At 39.3% G+C, this 19,987-nt stretch overlaps 1 protein-coding gene across 1 annotated transcript in view; it reads right to left on the bottom strand.

The window, feature by feature from the left end:
* PXDNL (peroxidasin like) overlaps nucleotides 1-19,987 on the bottom strand; it is a 360,062-nt gene that overhangs the window by 184,093 nt on the left and 155,982 nt on the right. Inside the window, exon 4 of the mRNA XM_049633716.1 lies at nucleotides 153-224. Within this exon, the coding sequence (XP_049489673.1) occupies nucleotides 153-224 (72 nt within the window). The remainder of the gene's footprint in view (nucleotides 1-152; nucleotides 225-19,987) is intronic.

Raw genomic sequence — 19,987 nt, 5'->3', positions numbered from 1 at the left:
GATTTTTATCCAACTGATGACAGAATATTCAATCATTCGAGCTGCATGACAAAGCTTAAAATAATTGCTCAACTATCACATAATGGCATTAAAAGAGCTTCCACTTGAACGGCAACCATCAATGATTCAAGAAAGAAGTTTTTATTACTTACAGCTGTTCCAAGGATCTGAGTCCTTTAAAGGTTTGCTTGTCGAGGGCATGAATTTCATTCTTGTACAGATACCTGAAAACCATAACAAATCCTATTAAATTCTAAATTCATGGAAATACCACATATCTTATATCAGGACTTTTTAAACTACGATGTGGCTCTAAAGAGCTTTGGGATGTTCACAGATTCTCTAAAAATAAATGGAAACTTTGATTTCATTTAAATATGTTCAGATATCTGGGTAAGACAGTTCCAAGGCTCTCAGATTCTCAGAGCTCCTTGATCCAAAATATTAAGAATCACTGCCTTAAATTCTGAAACTTAGCGTGATTATAAAAAATTCTGACTAATGAGGTCACATGTATTGGGTAGCAACTTCTCTGAGGAAAAGCAATGTTTGTCTAGAACAATTTTTTCCCATCTATTCTATCATACAGAATATATTGAACTAAGAGTTACATTCGTCAAGCTGGCAAATATCACAGGACTCTTCTGAAGGGGGATAAACACATATTAACAGATCCACAAGAGGTATTTTGGTTCCGTCACGGCTGCTGCTGAAAACCTACAGGAGAGGATACTGTGAATGGATTTACAGATAGGAGGATGTAACTAATCTGGCCAAAAGGTTTGATGAGAACAAATTTATGTAACACGCAAGCACTACGTCCTTTTTTCTTCAACTACGGGATGGCAAAGTTATTTCATTTTTAAATCTCTTTGATTTTTGTGGATGTCATGAAAGTGAAACCCAGATCATTCCTACTTGCGCCTCTGAGGATCCGAGGCAATCAGAATTCCTGAAACGTTCCGTTCCGTCAAGTTCCTGTGGAATGTGCCCCTGCCTAGGTTAGAGGTCACTGTGATTGCGCCTGCATCAGAATCCTCTGGTGTTTTGTAAAACACCCTGGCTCCTGAGCTTGCCCCAAAACTTACTCAATCCAATTCTCTTGGAGTGACGTCTAGGAAACTGCATCTTTAACAAGTTTCCCAGTTGATTCTGAGGCAATCTATCTCCACACAAACCATAGAAATCACAATTCTAGTTGAAAATGAAAAAGAAATTGCTTTTCCAAAACTTGCTTACTGAAACTTGGGAAGTTCCAAATTACTTTCCCTTCCCACAGATTAGAACTCCTATAAGTTTTTCAGAGCAGTAGTGACTGGTGGAGACTTATGTCTAACTGGAGAGATTTCCTTGGCGTTATTTGATACTACGGAAGATCTTGCTTTGACCCCAAATCTCAAAAATACAGCTACATGTGAGGATGGCAAGAAAAAGAACCTTCTAGAACCATGTTTCTTCAACTAGCTGATAAGCAGCATGGAGCTGTGGTCTCAAAAACCACCACTGGTTCTCAACTGTGGTTGTATGTGAATCAGTGTATGGGTATGTGAATCGATAACATTTCTAAGACATCATTTTGAGCTCTGTCTCAGGCCTTGTGCTGGTATCTGGGAGCATGCCTCTGCAAATTCTGATTTAATAATGGGTCTGGCAGATGGAATTGGCACTGGGATTCTTCAAAACTCCACAGATGATAATAATATACGGTCAAGTTGAAAACTTCTATTCCAGGGCTACAGACCAGATAAAAGTTTGTTGTAAACTTATTCCAAAGGATTCAGATATACCTCCCTGTAAAGGACCCTCCGACTATCAGAATGTCAAGGAACCACATTACTTTTCAGGTATCACATCTTGAGGCATTAAAAAAAAAAATTGATCCAATCTCTGTACAGATGCATGTAAAGTCTTAAATAGGTTTCTGTTATTTTCACATTAAAAATGATGAACTGCCTCATAAAAATTAAACTAAATTATCAAATATTCATTGAGGAGCCTCAAAACTGAAAACTGCCCATAAAATTTTATATCATATACACAGATTCCTTTTAGATTCATCTTTTATAGAAAATGATACTGAAAAGGTGACCAAATAATAGTAGGGGAAAAAAAGAAAAGAAACAGAACTTCTGTTGTTAGATCCACACATGTTGATTAAAACAATAAAGTATACATTCAAGAAACACTGCTATTTAGGTTAACACCAGCAAGAGAACTTCCAGCTTCCTGTGGGATAATGGTAGCCTGAATTTGAATCTGTCCATACATCTTAAAAATCAGCTAAGAGGAAAACACAAATCACTAGGAGAAACAGAAAATTAGTCACTTCAATTTACATTTAAGTAGGGAAAATACTAACATCAGCAAAGTGAGCTCCAGAGGCTGCTTTGCAGAAAAGTGTCAGGTAGGATTTTATAGACGGGAGAGATGGGAGGAGGGCGTGGAACAGGAACGCTGAGAGAGTACCAACCTGATGAGAACCTGTCAGTCCTGGGAAAGCAGAGCCCTAGTTCCTGGGAATTGACAGAAAGGGGCCAGGAAAGTGAATGGGGGGGGGGCACCTCAAAGTAGCGAGGCATCTTGTGGAGGAGTGGTATTCCATGGAAAGAAGGAAGAAGCCAAAAATTCTTACCAAAATAAGATAACATCCTAGAATCTGAAGATGCACCAAAAAGAGGCTGTATTAACTAAATAAATTGTACTTCACTCTCTCAGCAGGAAGGCATGGTCTTGAACTAAGAAGAAATAAGCCATCCAAAGTTCTCTCTACCCTCATATTTAATCACCTGTCACTCGAACCAAACGTTAGTATCTAAACTTGAGGAAAATTGCACAAGAAAACAATAAACTCATATTTGAATATCAATGCAAAATTACATGCAACTGAACTCACCATTTAATAGTTCTATGGAGCAATATTTCTGATTATCATCTAAAATACTGAAGAAAACCCATACTGATTGCTATCTTCATTTCCAGATACCATGATTGTATGGCTGGAAATTGTAAAATAATCAATCCCAAAATTATTACCAAAACATTAAGAGAATGTAGTAAGATTACAAACTATAAAATGAACCTATGATATCAATGGCCTTGGGGCGCCTGGGTGGCTCAGTCGGATGACCTGAGCGAAAATCAAGAGTCGAATGCTCAGCCGACTGAGCCACCCAGGCACCCTCAACACAATTTTACATAGGTGAATAAGCTGATTCTAATGTTTCTATGGAAAAGTAAACAAATAAGCTAGATACACCCTAATTAAGAAGTTCAACGAGGAGACAGGCTATAACATATATTTAGGAAACTCAATAAAACCTCTATAATTAAACCAGTGTGGTGTTGGCACATAAATAGTCCAATGGGGAAAACAAAATAAAAGGTTTAGCTGTAGAACTAACTATATATATAAATTTAGAATATAATACAGATTCATTTTCAAATATTAGGTGTTGAGAAAAAAATGAATTATTTCTTTTTAAAATTATTTTATTTTTTTTGAGAGAGAGAGAGAGAGCTCATGAGTGGAGGAAAGGAGCAGAGGGAGGGAGAGAATCTTAAGCAGGCTCCATATGCTCAGTGCAGAGCCCCATGCAGGGCTTGATCCCAGGACCATAAATTCATGATCTGAGCCCAAATCAAAAGTGCATCGTTCAACTGCCCGAGCCACCCAGGTGCTCAACAATGAATTCTTTTATTAATGGAATGGTGGAAGATTTTCTAACTGTGACTCATAATCCAGAAACAATCCAAAAATAATATTTTTTAAATAATAAAATGTCACTTGGCAAAAAATTGCATATCCAAGTCAAAAAAGAAAGAGAAAATTTTGAGAGCTATTACCACAGAAAGATTAACATTTGAGAAGAAAAACAAATTTTCAATCATAAAATGGGCAAAAGCCATTACGGACAGCATATATTTAACATACATAAAACTGATTCAAACACGTGAAAAGATATTAAACTGCACTCCTAAGATCAAACGCAAATGAAAACGATACTGAGATATCATTTCTAACCTTTCACCCTGAGGAAAAAAGTCCTCCATTCTGTCAACCTGACCTGCTGCTGAGATTGTATGGAAACAGGCCCTCTGGTGCATTGCTAGTGGTGATGCGTCATAGCACAGCCCTTAGGGAATGGAATTTAGCAATACGTGCAAAAATTGAATAGATGTTTACCTTTTGACATAGTAATCCGACTTCTAGAACCAAAGATATTCCTCTACAAAAAAAAAAAATGGCATATACACAAGATTTGATAATCTTTTAAAAAAGAAAATCACTGAAGACTATTCAAATGTTTATCAGTAGGATCTGACTGAATAAAATATGGTAGAGTCACATCATGGAGAACAATGAAGCCTTAAAAGATGAGAAAGCCCTCTATGAAAGTCTATACAGTGATGTCTAGTATTTATTAAGTGAAAACAAAAAAAACAAAACCTTCCACATATTGTATAATTTGATTGTTTATTTTTACACAAAACACAGTTAAGAATAAGAAGATGTAATATATACGTTATAACATGCGGTGCCTGGGTGGCTCAGTGGTTAAGCGTCCAACTCTTGGCTTCGGCTCAGGTCATGAGCTCATGGTTCATGAGTTTGAGGCCCACCTGGGGCTCTGTGCTGACAGCATGGAGCCCGCTTTGGCTTCTCTGTCTCCCTCTCTCTCTGCCTCTCCCCCAATTATGCTCTCTCTCTTCCTCTCTCTCTCTCAAAAATAAACATTTAAAAAAATTAAGACTAAGCATATGTAATATATATATTACAATATGTTATATATAACAAACATATGGTAAACATATATATTTATTTTGGCATAAAGAATATATATTTTTTCAATTTATATATTTTATATAATAAACATATATATATGTATATATATATTTACTTTTGCATTAAAAAACACAGGTATAGTAAACCAGAAACCAACTACTAGGGTTATTATGTACAAGGGGGTGGGTAGGCAGTAAGTGAAGAAAAAAAGGTTGTAAACAAGTCTTCTTGAACATATTTTGTTATGTAATTAAAATTTCTAACCACGTTAATAATTAACACGTTTAAATATGTGATGAAATACAAAATAAAATGCAAAGTTAACATGAAGTAAAAATAGAAAAACAACTGACCTTACGGTCTACAAAACTGATAACAGAAAAACACAGAGAAATTTTTTTTCAGGTAGGTGTTACCAAACTGCTCCAATTTTACACTGTGTGTAGAATATTTTCTATTGGAAAAAAATGGAAATGAAAAGAAATCTTAAACATAGTGGGTTTAATTTTGTAGCTATATGGCTATTTAAGTTGCAAAGAATATTAATTATAAGATAAAATCAATTAGCACCAAGATTTTGAAGAATAATATTAGTATGTATAAAGATTATCACTCTAAGAAAAATGATACACAAGGGTTGAAGTGAGAAATTAAGAAAAATCAGCCTTCAAGATCCTGATCCCAACTCCTTCGGATATACACCCAAAACTGAGAATGGTAGTTCTATTTTTAATTTTTTGAGGTACCTCCATACTGTTTTCCATAGTGGCTGCACCAATTTGTTATATTATATTCATATAAATATAAAATCACAATTAAAAAAAAAAAAAACCTTCTTCCGCTCCCTCAAAAATCCTACAGTTAATGTCCTAATAAAGACACTTGGCATTCAGATCTTATTTTCAAATGCTATTTTCCACCAGAACTAATCAAGCTATTTGAAGAAATGGCTGCTTCCAGGTCTGCGGCAGCATAAGTATATAACATACAATCCTTCACTGGAAGCAATAAAAAAAAAAGGACTCAAAGTTTAATGGGATCATTCCAAAGAACAAAGGAGTTAGCTTGAATAGTCTCCCACTGGCTGGCATATAGGAAAGCAATTGACTTGTGTATTAACCTAGCATCTTGCAACCCTGCTATAATTGCTTATTAGTTCCAGGAGTTTTTCTGTTGATTCTTTGGGGTTTTCTACACAAATAGTCATGTCATCTGAGAACAAATACAATTCTATTTCTTCCTTCCAAATCTGTATACCTTTTATTTCCTTTTCTTGTCTTAATTGCATTAGCTGGAACTTCCAGTGTGGTGGTTAAGTAGGAGTAGTAACAGGCAACATCCTTGCCTTATCACCAATCTTAGGGGGGGAATCATCTCGTTTTTCATTATTATCTGTGAGCTGTAGGGATTTTTGTACAGTTCTTTATCAAGCTGAGGAAGTTCCTCTATTCCTGGTTTGTTCAGAGATCTATTAAGGGTGTTGAATTTTTATTATGGGTGTCAAACTTGGTCAAGTGCTTTTTCTGCATCTATTTATGTGATTATAGGATGTTTCCTCTCTATCCTGTTGATGTGATGGATTATACTTATTGATTTTCAAGTGTTGAACCAGTCTTATACACCTGAGACAATTCTCATGTGGTTTGGGTGTACATTGTTGGATCTGAGTAGCTAACATTTGGTTCAAGACTTTTGCATTTATGTTTATGAGAGATATTAGTTGGTAGTTTCCCTTCTTACAATGTCATCTGGCTTTGCCATTAGGATCACTGATTTCTGCTCTATTTTTATTACTCCTTTTCTTCTGCTTGCTTTAAGTTTATATTACTCTTCTTTCTTTAGTTTCTTAAGGTGGAAGCTTAGATTATTGACTTTAGGTCTTCATTTCTAAAATATGCATTCGATGCTATAAATTTCCATTAAGTACCGTTCTCACTGAATTCTTCAAATTTTGATAATTTGTGTTTTCATTTTCATTCAGTTCAAAATATTTTTAAGTTGTCTTGAAACTTCTCTGAACTATGTCTTATTTTTTCATTTTTTAAATGTTTTTAAAAGGTTTTATTTAAATTCCAGTTAGCTAACATACAGTGTTACATTAGCTTCAAGTGTACAATTTACACTCACATACAACACCTGGTGCTCATCACAAGTGCACTCTTTAATGCCCATCACCTATTTAACTCAGCCTACACCCACCTCCCCTCTGGTAACCATCACATTGTTCTCCATAGTTAAGAGTCTTGTTTCTTGCTTTGCCTCTCTTTTTTTATTTACTCATCTGTTTTTTTAAATTCCACATATGAGTAATATAATATGGTATTTGTCTTTCTCTGACTGACTTATTTCACTTAGCATACTACTCTCTAGCTCCATCCATGTCACTGCAAATGGCAAGATTTCGTTCTTTTTGATGGCTGAGTAATATCCGTCCTATTGTGTGTATATATACGTATACACATATACACCACATCTTTATCCATTCATCAGTCGGTGGACATTTGAACTATGTCTTATGTAGAAATTTGTTGTCTAACCTTCACATACCGTGGAATAGTCCAACTATCTCTCTGTTACTGATTCCTAGTTTAAAGTCGTTATTGTCTGAGAACATATTCTGAATGACTTCTATCATTTTAAACTTGCTGAGATGTGTTTTATGGCCTAAAATATAGTCTATCTTGGTAAATGCTCCATGTGAACTTGAGAAGAATGTTTATTCTGCTGTTGGATGCAGTATTCTACAAATGTCGACTAGATGCAGTTGACTGATGGTGAGATTCAGCCCAACTGTGTCCTTACTGATTTTCTGCCTGATGGATCTGTCACTTACTTATAGAGAGGTGTTAACATCTCCAACTTATAAGAATGGATTAGTCTATTTCTCCTTTCAGTTCTATCAGTTTTTGCCTCAAAATATGATGTTCTATTGTTAGGTGCTTATACATTAAGGACTTGTACGTCTTCTTAGAGAATCAACCTCCTTTATCATTAGGCAATGATGCCCTTTATCCCTTATAATTTTTCTTGTCCTAAAGTCTGCTTGACCTGAAATTAATACAGCTTCTATAATTTTCTTTTGTGTTTGCATGGTACAACTCTCTCCATGGCCTTACTTTTCATCTCTATGTGTTTTAAATGTAAAGGGGGGGGGGGTGTTTGCAGATACATATAATTGTTTTTTTTTTTAAAAATCCATTCAAATAGTGTCTTTCATTTAATTGCTGTATTTACACCATTCACATAAATGGTTACTGATATAGTTGTATTAATATCTGTTTATGTAACGATTTTCTATTTGTTGACAATATTTATCAGGTAATAGTAACTGAAGTAAATAGCTGTTCAGTATGAAAGTATGACTTGTACAGTGTGTTTACATTATTTTCATATGGTTTAGTAAAAATGTATTATGCATAAAAATATACAAAGTAGGGGCGCCTGGGTGGCGCAGTCGGTTAAGCGTCCGACTTCAGCCAGGTCACGATCTCGCGGTCCGTGAGTTCGAGCCCCGCGTCAGGCTCTGGGCTGACGGCTCGGAGCCTGGAGCCTGCTTCCGATTCTGTGTCTCCCTCTCTCTCTGCCCCTCCCCCGTTCATGCTCTGTCTCTCTCTGTCTCAAAAATAAATAAAACATTAAAAAAAAATAAAAAAATATATATATACAAAGTAAGTGCAATTTTTAATTAGTTTTTAGACGGAGGGTATGTCAGGTATTCAAACTTTTCTATTGCTTACAACTTTTCAAATTAAAATGTTGAAAGGACATAAAAAGCATTAGGATGTTTATAACATAAAATTACATGCACATTTTAGCTCTTTCAAGTATTTTATGATGCAGACACAGAGATAAAACATATATTTTTAAGCAAACATGACAACTGTATGGGCCTCTACAAAGGCAAATAAAATTCTATTTACTTAAAAAAGTAAGACAACTTAGTGTCAATTAATAGCCCTTTAAGGAAGGATGAGGGGTTAGTCCAAGATGGGAATTGCTATCCAAAAACAGCATTAACCGGGGGCACCTGGGTGGCTCAGTCGGTTAAGCATCCAACTCTTGATTTCGGTTCAGGTCATGATCTTATGGCTCATGAGTTTAAGCCCTGCATTGGGCTCCTTGCTGACAGTGGACAACCTGCTTGAGATTCTTTCTCTCTGCCCCTCTCCTGCTCACATTCTCTCTCTCTCTCTCTCCCTCTCCCTCTCTCTCTCTCTCAAAAAATAAATAAACTTAAAAAAATTTTTTTAAGAATAGCATTAACTTTAAACTTTTGGGACTGCTGAACGCATTATGAGATTATTTTTATTATCATATGCATTAATCACAACGTTTCAAACCAATAAGCTATTTTAAACATTTTTAAAAGATTACTCTATTTGAGTAAGACATAGAAGTTCAAAATAAAAATAATTGCTCCATTAAAGCTGAAAACTAATTTAATTTTATAAAGCCATATTTTTCCTCAGTAATAAATCAAGAGGTACATCATCATAAAACTTCTTCAAAACCTGACCTGAGACAGTTTCTCTGAAAAAGTTAAGATATTTGCCTAATAACTAATGTGTTTGGATGCTTACAGAAAATGGTACAAGTATTTGAAGATGGTTTTGGCACCCAGTACCCACCTGCTTCCTTCTCACAGCAGCTCTGAAAAGCCTCGGGGATAGCTGATGGACTCACTTCCTGTGTCTTAGTTATGCTGCTTATACCCAGCTCCAGGGTCATAAAGTCAGGGACTCATTCCATTCTTCCAGCCACTGTGACTGGTTCAGGGAAGGACCCGAACTAGTGAAACAAGAGGGGACGTTGCTAAGCTTCTCGTATATCAAAAATGCTTCCTCTATTTTACGCATGGATCAACAGAACAGACCCACCCTTTTCCCCGCATAAGGTGGTGTTATGAGTCCGAACAGAAATCTTGCTAAGTCAACAGGGAAACGTGGAGCTGCCAAGGTCCACCAGGTAGGGCTTCTGGATGGACTAGACCTAAGAGATGGCCCACTTGAGAGATGCCAAGAAACAAAACCCTCTGTAACCCTCTGAGCCGCTGGATCAAACCAGGCCTGATGCTAGAAGTACCTCTACAATTTATAAGCCCCTCTGAGCAGTTTCATTGTTTATTTATTTTGCTCTGTTGCAACCAAAAAAGACTAAACTGATATTATGTTTAAAATAAAAGAGTAGAAAGGAAAAGAAAAAGAAAACCCTCTTTTTTTTCTATCTTTCTATCTCTTCATCCTCCTTGTCTCTGCATTCTTCCCAGTGTCTTCAGCAACATGAAAACCCAACAAACCTGGAGCTTTTTATTTTTAAAAATTACCACCATGAGAAGCCATTTCCCCACTTTTAAATGTGTTTCTCTACTAACAACAGTGTATACTCACACTATAGTATCGCGTTTCACTCATTATGTAATTCTAACATTCAAACGAGAATTAGTGAGAGTCAAGCAGTAGGTTTGTTGTATAACTGAAACAACGCATGTGCAAAAGTCTTTAAATGGGCAAAGTTCCTGCGGAAGCCACATCTATTCTTACCACATGGGGGAAAAACTAAAGTTTCTTCTATACTCTAAAACTGTGTTCTGCATGATTTCAAAGGTAATGATTTATAATTTTCCAAAACTCATAAACAGTCATAGAAAAATGACAATTGAAAATTATATCATCATTTATCTCTGTCCTTTTAAAAAAAAAAACACATTTGCCAGATAATTTAAATTGCTGAAAGTAAAGTTCTATTTATTAACATGTGCTAAGTATTCCAGAGATATCTGCATTTGAAATTCAAGTCTGGCTTTCAATAACAAATTTATTTCAGTTCTACAACAACTAGGGCCAAGAGCTTAATCATCATTTTTCATCAATATTTATTCATTTTGGAAAGAAAGTAGAGCAAAACCTTGGACTGCAAGTAACTTGTTCTGCGAGTGTTCCACAAGAGGAGTAAACATTTCTAGTAAAGGAGCAATGTCTTGCAATAGGAGTAGTACATGAATGTCACATGATCACAACTGAGCCAATGGTTCTTCTCACTCTCGCTCTCTCTCTCTCTCTCTCTCTCTCTCACTGCAGGATGGTGGGTGATCGTCTCCCATGCTCGGATGCTCGCTCTCAGGCCGCAGTGTTTGGCAGAAATCAGTGATTTTTCAGAATGTTGGAAGGTGCCCACAATTGGCACTAGTGTATTTTTTGTCACTTGAAAGCACTTATGGACAGTCCTTGGCTTTTGCAGACAAGAGTGAGCTTAGGAATGCGTTGCTTCCTTCTAGGTCAGGCTGCCTGCAGATAGAGACCCTTTCCTCTGCTGCCTTATTTCCAGTCACACTAAGTACAGTATATGACAAGAGTTTATTGTTACTGTAGTCAACACCCATGCCAGTGTATACAATGGCCCTCTCACTAATAGTGAAAGTCGTCCTACACAATAACCCTCCTCTCTCTTATCTCCTTTACACCAGCCACGAAGGTTTCCAAAGGTAAGTGCAGGTTAATTTGTTCACTTTTTTTTTTAATTTTTTTTCAATGTTTTTATTTATTTTTGAGACAGAGAGAGACAAAGCATGAGCAGGGGAGGGGCAGAGAGAGAGTGAGACACAGAATCCGAAGCAGGCTCCAGGCTCTGAGCTGTCGGCACAGAGCCCGATGCGGGGCTCGAACTCACGGACTGTGAGATCATGACCTGAGCTGAAGTCAGACGCTTAACCAACTGAGTCACCCAGGCGCCCCCCTTTTTTTTTAATGTTTTTCATTCATTTTTGAGAGAGAGAGAGAGACAAAGCATGAGTGGGGGAGGGGCAGAGAGAGAGGGAGACACAGAATCCAAAGCAGGTTCCAGGCTCTGAGCTGTCAGTACAGAGCCCCACATGGGGCTCGAACTCAAGAACCATGAGATCATGACCTGAGCCAAAGTAGGATGCTTAACTGACTGAGCCACCCAGGCACCCCTATTTTTCTTTATATTTTGTATTTTCTTTATTATTTTGTATATTACAGTTTTTTAACCATTTTTATATGAATATTTCTAGGATGTAGAACAAATCTGAGTTTCCATTATTTCGTTTGGGGAAATTCACTTTGATATACAAGTGTTTTGGATTACAAGCATGATTCCGCAACAGATTATGCTCACAAACCAAGGTATTATTGTATTATATGTATTATAATACAGTATTATATGTATTATAATATCGCTAAAGACAAACTCCAAGCATACAATCGTCAGCTCAGAACCATTTTCACACATTCTAAAAAATATTTTTAGGGGCACCTGGGTGGCTCAGTTGTTTAAGAAGCATCTGACTTGACGCTTACCTTAGGGCTTGTGAGTTCGAGCCCTGCAGTGGGCTCCTTGCTGACAGTGGGGAGCCTGCTTGGGATCCTCACTCTCCCTCTCTTTTTGCCCCTCCCCTGCTCTTGCACTCTTTCTCTCCCTCAAAATAAATAAGTACACATTTAAAAATATATATTTTTAGATAACCCATATACAATAACATGGATGAACCTTGAAAACATCATATTAAGTGAAAGAAGCCAGACACAAAAGTATAAATATTGAATTATTCCATTTATATGAGATACTTAGAATAGGCCAATTTATAGAGACATAAGTAGAATAGAGATTTGCAGGGCCTGAGAAGAGGGAAAAATGGGACGTTATTGTCTAACGGGTACAGAGTTTCTATTTGGGATGATGACAAAGTTCCAGAAATGGAAAATACTTATGGTTGCACAACATTGTGCATATGTATGTGTATATGTGCATAATGCCACTGAATTGTACACTTAAAAATTGTTAAAATGGTAAATTTTATGTTATATATATTTTGCCATAATAAAAACAAAGGAATTTTATCTTATACTAGAGAGTTGTGATTATTAGCTATTTCTTCTTTTTGTTTTTTTTTTATTTTTTTAAGTTTATTTATTTTGAGAGAGAGAGACAGACAGAGATAGAGAGAGACAGAGAGAGAGAGAATGAGTGGGGAAGGGGCAGAGAGCAAGGGAGAGAGAATTCTGTGCCTTCAGCACAGAGCCCAACACGGGGCCGAACCCACGAACCCTGAGAGCACGACCTGAGCCAAGATCAAGAGTTGGACACCTAACCAACTGAGCCACCCAGGCATCCCTTTCCTTTTGTTAAAAAAGAAAAAGAAAAACTAGAGGTGCCTGGGTGGCTCAGTAGGTTAAGCATCTGACTTTGGCTCAGGTCATGATCTCACAGACTATGAGTTCGAGCCCCACGTCGGGCTCGGTGCTGACAGCTCGGAGCCTGGAGCCTGCTTCGGATTCTGTGTCTCCCTCTCTCTCTGCCCCTCCCCCGTTCATGCTCTGTCTCTCTCTGTCTCAAAAATAAATAAATAAAAACATTTTAAAAATTAAAAAAAAAAAAAAGAGAAAACATACTAGCTCCTACTCCCACATATGGGATCTAATGGTAACTGACATTCAAACTTCCACATCAAGGGCACAGTGAGGAGAAAAGCTGTCCTGACATGTCCTGGTGGGCAAGGCCATGTCGTATCCAACACACCCTGAGGGCCCCATGCCTGAGGGAGAAGAAGGCAGGAGAAAGTGCTCTTGCACAGGCCACTGGGTCTCAGCATCCAGGCACCCTGGGTTGGGACTTGAGGGATAGATTGGGTCCTCCGTAGAGAATTCTGGAGGGACTCATAGCAATGGCAACGTCCACCCTACTCCCAAACTTATTCCCTGGCCCACTGAAGCCAGATGCCCAGGAGCTTGATGTCTGAGCAAACGAACGACAAATAACATAGCAGTCACTTTCTGGGTTTTCTTTTTGCTCAGTAGTTCCAGATGTGAAGCTGAACATCCAACAACCAGGACGTGTCAGTGAACGCAGGCAATAAAAACTCACGCTAATGAGGCAATGGGGAAGTCTACCACAACAGAAAACTTCTGGGAAAGAACCACTCTACTCCAGCCAAACACCACAGAAAATCTGTGGCCCCGTCCCCACCCATGCCAGTGAGAGCCAAGCGAGGAACTAGACCTCCATCCACCCTTGTGAGGCTCAAATGAGGCCCAACACCTCCATCAGGCCCATCAGGCCCCAAGAGTGAAAATAATGAAACCCACCCAAGTTGACAGTAGAGACCACCTGGGAAGTCTCTACCCCCCACCCCAAACCAGCAGTAAAGAGCTGTCCCTCGTGTGCCCCACTGGGGTGGCATCAGGCCCCGGTGCCCGGTGGACAGTCAGTAGTTTCACCACCATGAAGCAGTAACAAAGCACCCCCTCTACTTGGTGTCAGTGCAGGCCATGTGGGGGGCGATAATGAAGCATGTACACTCCTCCCAGTGAGGAGCACGTCAGCAGAGGTGCAGTGGAAAACCACAACTCCCAACTCTGCCTAGAAGTAACAAGGAATCCCACTACCACAGGGAAATCCATGGAGGCCAACTGGCGTCCCTGAACTTCCATCCACTGGACAATGAAAAGGCACCTTCCTTCCCTAACAGAGCAGCAGTCAGAGAAAGCAGAGTAAATAAGATCCAGAGTCCCATAATGTAATACCCAAGAAGGACCAAGTTTTAACCAGAAACTACTCCCCATAATAAGAACCAGGAAGATACCAAACTGAGTGAAAAAAACGTAGTAAATAAATGCTGTTATGGGCTAAATCGTGCCCCACTCCCACTCCCGATTGAATATTAAATTTCAATACCTCAGAATGTGACTCTATTTGATTATAAGGCCTTTATAAGGAGGCAATTAAGGCATATGAGGTCATTAGGGTGGGCCCTAATCCAATTTGACTGGCATGCTCATAAGAAGAGATTAGGACATGTGTGGATATATGTATATGCATGGAGGAAAGACCACTGGAAGACAGACAGAAGACAGCCATCTACATGCCAAGGAGAGGGAACCTTAAAAGAAAGCAACCCAGCCAACCCCTTGATCTTGGACTTCTGACCTTCAGAACTCTGCGAAGATAAAGTTCTCCTGTTTAAGCCACCAGTCTGTGGTTCTTTGTTACGGCAGCCTTAGCAAACTAACACAGATGCCAACGGCAAGACAACAGTGATTTTAGAATGCTGTGATATATGTCTTAGGAGACATAAAAATGTTTCGGTACCTAATCACAAATAAGCTGGAAATAAAAAAATAAGGTTTCAACCAACAAATAGAAAACACAAAAAGACCCAAATAAAAACTTGAGAATATAAAAGTACATATAACTAAAATTGAAAAAAAACAAAACAAAAAACAACTGGGGCGCCTGGGTGGCTCAGTCAGTTAAGCGTCCAACTTCGGCTCAGGTCATGCCCTTGTGGTTCGTGAGTTCGAGCCCCACCTTGGCCTCTGTGCCGACAGCTCGGAGCCAGGAGCCTGCTTCAGATTCTGTGTGTTCCTCTCTCTCTGACCCTTCCCTGCCTACATACTCTCTCACTCTCTTTCAAGAATAAATATTTAAAAATTAAAAAATATATAATAACTACTTTCCCTTTTGAAGAACAGCTCTTGGCCTACTACTGAGCCTTAAAATTTGAGACCGAATGTGGGGCGCCTGGGTGGCTCAGTCGGTTGAGCGGCCGACTTCGGCTCAGGTCATGATCTCGCGGTCTGTGGGTTCGAGCCCCGCGTCGGGTTCTGTGCTGACAGCTCGGAGCCTGGAGCCTGTTTCGGATTCTGTGTCTCCCTCTCTCTGACCCTCCTCCCGTTCATGCTCTGTCTCTCTCTGTCTCAAAAATAAATAAACGTTAAAAAAAAATTTAAAAAAAAAAGAGACCGAATGCTTATCCATGGGCCACCAAGTTACTATGTGATCTGAGCTGTCCATCATGAGCTGGGTGTTATCTGACCCACCAAGCCTTAAAGCTGGATGTGTACAGCAACACTCCACCCTCACATGGAGGTGACATATACACGATCAAGGCCAAGCAGGACCTACAGCCAAAAACAAATGACACAAAGAAGTGACCTAAATGCCCATGGTTCCTCTTCTTGCTATGCCACCTTCTCTGTCCCAGCCTGTAGCTATGGCCTCATGGAGAGCTTCCTAAGATCAACTGGCAGAGAAAGAGGAAACTCGGGCCTAGTTTACACGTGGTTCTGCCGAGGATGCAGGCACCACCCAAAAGTGCAGAGTTGCCACACTCTAGCCCCCTTCTGGGACATCCCTGAAGACAGTGGTGAAGGAAAACCCTCCCAGTGGGAAGAACTGCAAGCAGCACACGGGTTGTTCACTTTGTTTGGAAGGAGAGATAAGCCAGATATGCTAATATGCACCAATTCATGGGCTATGGCAAATCATCTGAGTGGATGGCCAGATGTTTGGAAGGAACATGATTGGAAAATTGGGTGACAAAAGAAATTGGAAGAGATGAGTGAATATATCTTTCTACATGGCAAAACACATAAAAATATTTGTGTGCTATGTGGATGTCCAGCAAAGGATGACCTCAGCAGAGGAGGATTAAAGAATCAATTGGATAAAATGCCCCATTCTGTGGATACTAGCCAGCCTCTTTCCACAGCCTTTCCTTCCTGCCATTGCCCAATGGGCTCATGAACAAAGTGGCCACGGCAGCAGGGATGGAGCTTATGCATGGCCTCGGAAACATGGGTTTTCACTCACCAAGGCAGGGAGAGGCAGCTATGCCTCCAAGTGGATACCTGCTACGTGGACCAGACCACTCCACTCAGTATATCAGGGCACTACCTGCCACATCGGGTTGGAAACATGTGTTACTCCCCCCTACCCCTCCCACAGACACCTTGTTCCCCTCTTGTTCCCCTTTTATTCTTCACAAGGCATAGTATCCCCACATTTGTGTCCCTGATAAAGTAATTTACTCTGTGCCCATTTCTGGTCATAAAGGCATACAGGATTGTTTCACAGACTAGTGATATTGTATACTGTTCATACACATAGTAGGTGATAACAAATAATAGATCTGTGAAGTGATCTCAGTACCAGAATCAGGGAACAGGAAGGAATCACAGGAAGCCACAACACCAGTATAATCCAGTAACTCAGAGACGACCTGAAGGCGTCTACTCAGGGAGCCATCAAATATAACACATCGGGTACTTCAGAGCACAGGGTTTGAAGAAGCTGAAGATGTAAGAGTGTATACGGTGCTCATTATATCTTACTTCATCCAAACAGCAATGGGGAGCCAACGAAGGACCCTTAGAAGAACTGCGTGATTGAAACTTTTTTTTTTTAGTTTTTTTTTTAAGGTCTATTCATTTCTCAGAGACAGAGAGACAGAGCGCGAGCAGGGGAGGGGCAGAGAGAAAGAGGGAGACACGGAATCTGAAACAGGCTCCAGGCTCCGAGCTGTCAGCGCAGAGCCCCATGTGGGGCTCAAACTCACGAACCACAAGGTCATGACCTGAGCTGAAGTTGGACGCTTAACCGACTGAGCCACCCAGGTGCCCCGAAACTTTATTTTTTTAAAAGATAGCTGATTGATTGTCTTTCAGAGACACAGAAGAGGAAGACCTTGGACAGAGAAATGAGGTTTTCTCACAGTCAAGGTGTTGGGTAACAAGGATTAAATGTAAGTCGGCATGGTGGGCATGGATAGGGAGGGAAGATATGAGCAGCATTAAAGCAGAACCTACAGTACTTACAACTAATTAGATACGGTGGGAGAGGAACTGGGAGAAGGCCAGTATGATGCATGGATATTCAGTTCACATGACTTGATGAGTCTGTCACCATTTCCCAAAATAAGAAGCATGTTTGGAGGGAAAATAAGTAGCAAGTTTGAAGGGAGAAAGATAGTTTAGTTAAGTTTAAATCATGTTGAGTGTGAAACTTCTATGGGACATGTCAGTGGAAATATTGAGAAAGCAAGTGTGTGCATGTAGATTTGAAAACATAAAACAATTGATGCTTGAAATAAATATTTGTGAGTCAGCAGCATCTGGATAACAACTGATAACCTTGGAAGCAGACGTGTTCAACCATAGTGTGAAAAAGAACAGAGCCTTGGACAGAACTCTAGGTGAAAGAGTCTGAGACAAAACAGACAGAACAGTGAAGGGAAGACCAGGAACATGAAAGCTGTCCTTAATACCAAAGAACTTTTCAAGAGGATGAGGGGTCGACAAAAGGAAACCGCTAGACATAATTAAACACACTATACAATGGAATATTTTCAATATTTTCAATCGTGTTTAACAACACGAGCGGCGTTTGTCAGAGAATTTCTAATAGCATAGTAGGAACACAGGCTGGTTTGGAGTGAGTAGAAGCAAATAAGGGGTAAGTAAGGGGAAACAGAGAGCTTGGCATACAAACCTCCCCTTCCCCATTATTTAGTCTTCACAAACTCACCAGCCTTATCTCTCATGCTGCTCTATTTGGGCCCTACAATCTAATCATTAAAGGACAGTTGCCATTTCCCAAACATTCCAGACCATGTCTTGCCTTTTCTCACACATCTTCCTTTCAAGATTAAGCTAAAGCATCGCTCCTTCCATCAAGTCTAACCTGTTTCCAGCCCTATGGCTCCCAAGTGGAAATGACCTTTTCTCCCTTTGTGAACACGGTGCCCATTGTGTAAGTCTATCCTGGTGACTACATCAAGATATGCTTGATTGTTACTGCAACTTGAGCCTCACTCTTGGAAGCCCGATGTGAATGTGATAGTTTACAGAAATGGCCACAGGTTTCTCTCCATGCCTGGAGCCACACCCTTTTGCCAGGTGATTCTGCTGATTTGCCCATCGAAAGGTAGAATCCATTTTTCCAATGCTTGAATTAGGTTTTGGCCATGTGGTTTGACTTGGGAAATGGGACACTAGCAAACATGACACAAGAAAGGCATGACAAGTTCATCTCTGCTGGGACTAGGGATAAGATCATCATAAACAAGCACAGTCTAGCTGGATAGAGGAAGAGAGACCACGTGGAGGAGAAAGGCATCCCAGCTGACACTGGGCAATTGCCAGATATGTGAGTAAAGCCATCCTACAGCTTCCAGCCTCAACTGAGCCAGCCTAGATCAGAAGATCTGCTCAACCAACCCATAAGTCAATCACGAGAAATACTAATTCTTTACTATTTTAAGTCACTAAGTTCTTGAGTACTTTGGTACATAACAAAAGCTAACTGATACAATGAACAAGAAACTTCATGGAAATTTCATTCATTTTGTTAGATTGCCATTAATGCTCAGGGTGTATTAACAGAGTGCCGGAAATGATGAGAGTTGTGTCCCTCAAGTTCACACTATTAAAGGTGGTAATCACTTGCCCAAGAACTCATTGCTTGTAAATTGCCCAATATTTCCACAAGAATATCTTTTTTTTCTACCGGATGTAAAGGGAATGTGGTACACTCCAAGTAAATTCAGAGACTAGAGAGAGATGGAAAAGGCCAATGCTGGATATACAACTTCAAATGACATATTCAGCCAAAGATCTAAGAAGTTGAGTCTGTGCAGAGGGGGTAGCATTCAGTCATAGAAGTTCATGAGGACAGTGATGCCAAGGACCGGCCTAGAAGGAGAAAGAAGCTATAATTCAGAGAAGAAACTCTGGGAACCAAACCCAGAAACAAAATTATGGATTTGAATGTGGAATAAATTTCCTCTGTAAATACTACCAAATAATGCTCAATATATCTCACATATGAGCAGATAGGCAACAGCTCCTACTCTATGGATAAGTTTTTAAAATGATTCAATGCTCATCAGTAATGAGATTATTATCACTTTGTAGATGCCACGATGTTTCTGAAAAAATAAAATTTTATTTTGGAGTTTATCATTAGATGCATTCTAACTTGGTTAAGAATAATGAATACCAGGGTTGCTGTTCATAAGCGTTGCTGGTCTGCTACACCAAATAAAAGGAACATTTTGCTCTCGGTTTTTCAATGTATCTTAGGTCCAAAATTCAGCTAACCTTCAATGAACCAGTTTCCAAAGATATCCTCAAACAATCATGCTTTTTCTTGTGAATCTGAAAGCAAAATTCACCCTGAGATATTCAATTTGTTTTTGCCCAGGGGAATCAATGATACGTTTTGGACCAAAACACATTAGAATTTCAGAAGAGTTCAGAGATGCTTTTGTTTTAGGGGAAATATGTGCTCTCCTTTGTGTTTGGCAGGGCAAAACTGCAACTCTGTGGTATATCTGGTCTAATAAAAATTAGTCTCCTAAATATACATGCACTATAACTACTTTATGTAATACAAACACTTGGAATCCTT

This window comes from Panthera uncia, chromosome F2 (genome assembly GCF_023721935.1).
Source record: "Panthera uncia isolate 11264 chromosome F2, Puncia_PCG_1.0, whole genome shotgun sequence".
NCBI classification, from domain to species: domain Eukaryota; kingdom Metazoa; phylum Chordata; class Mammalia; order Carnivora; family Felidae; genus Panthera; species Panthera uncia.
Note: the sequence above shows the minus strand (reverse complement) of the source record. Positions and strands in the feature narration are given on the sequence as shown.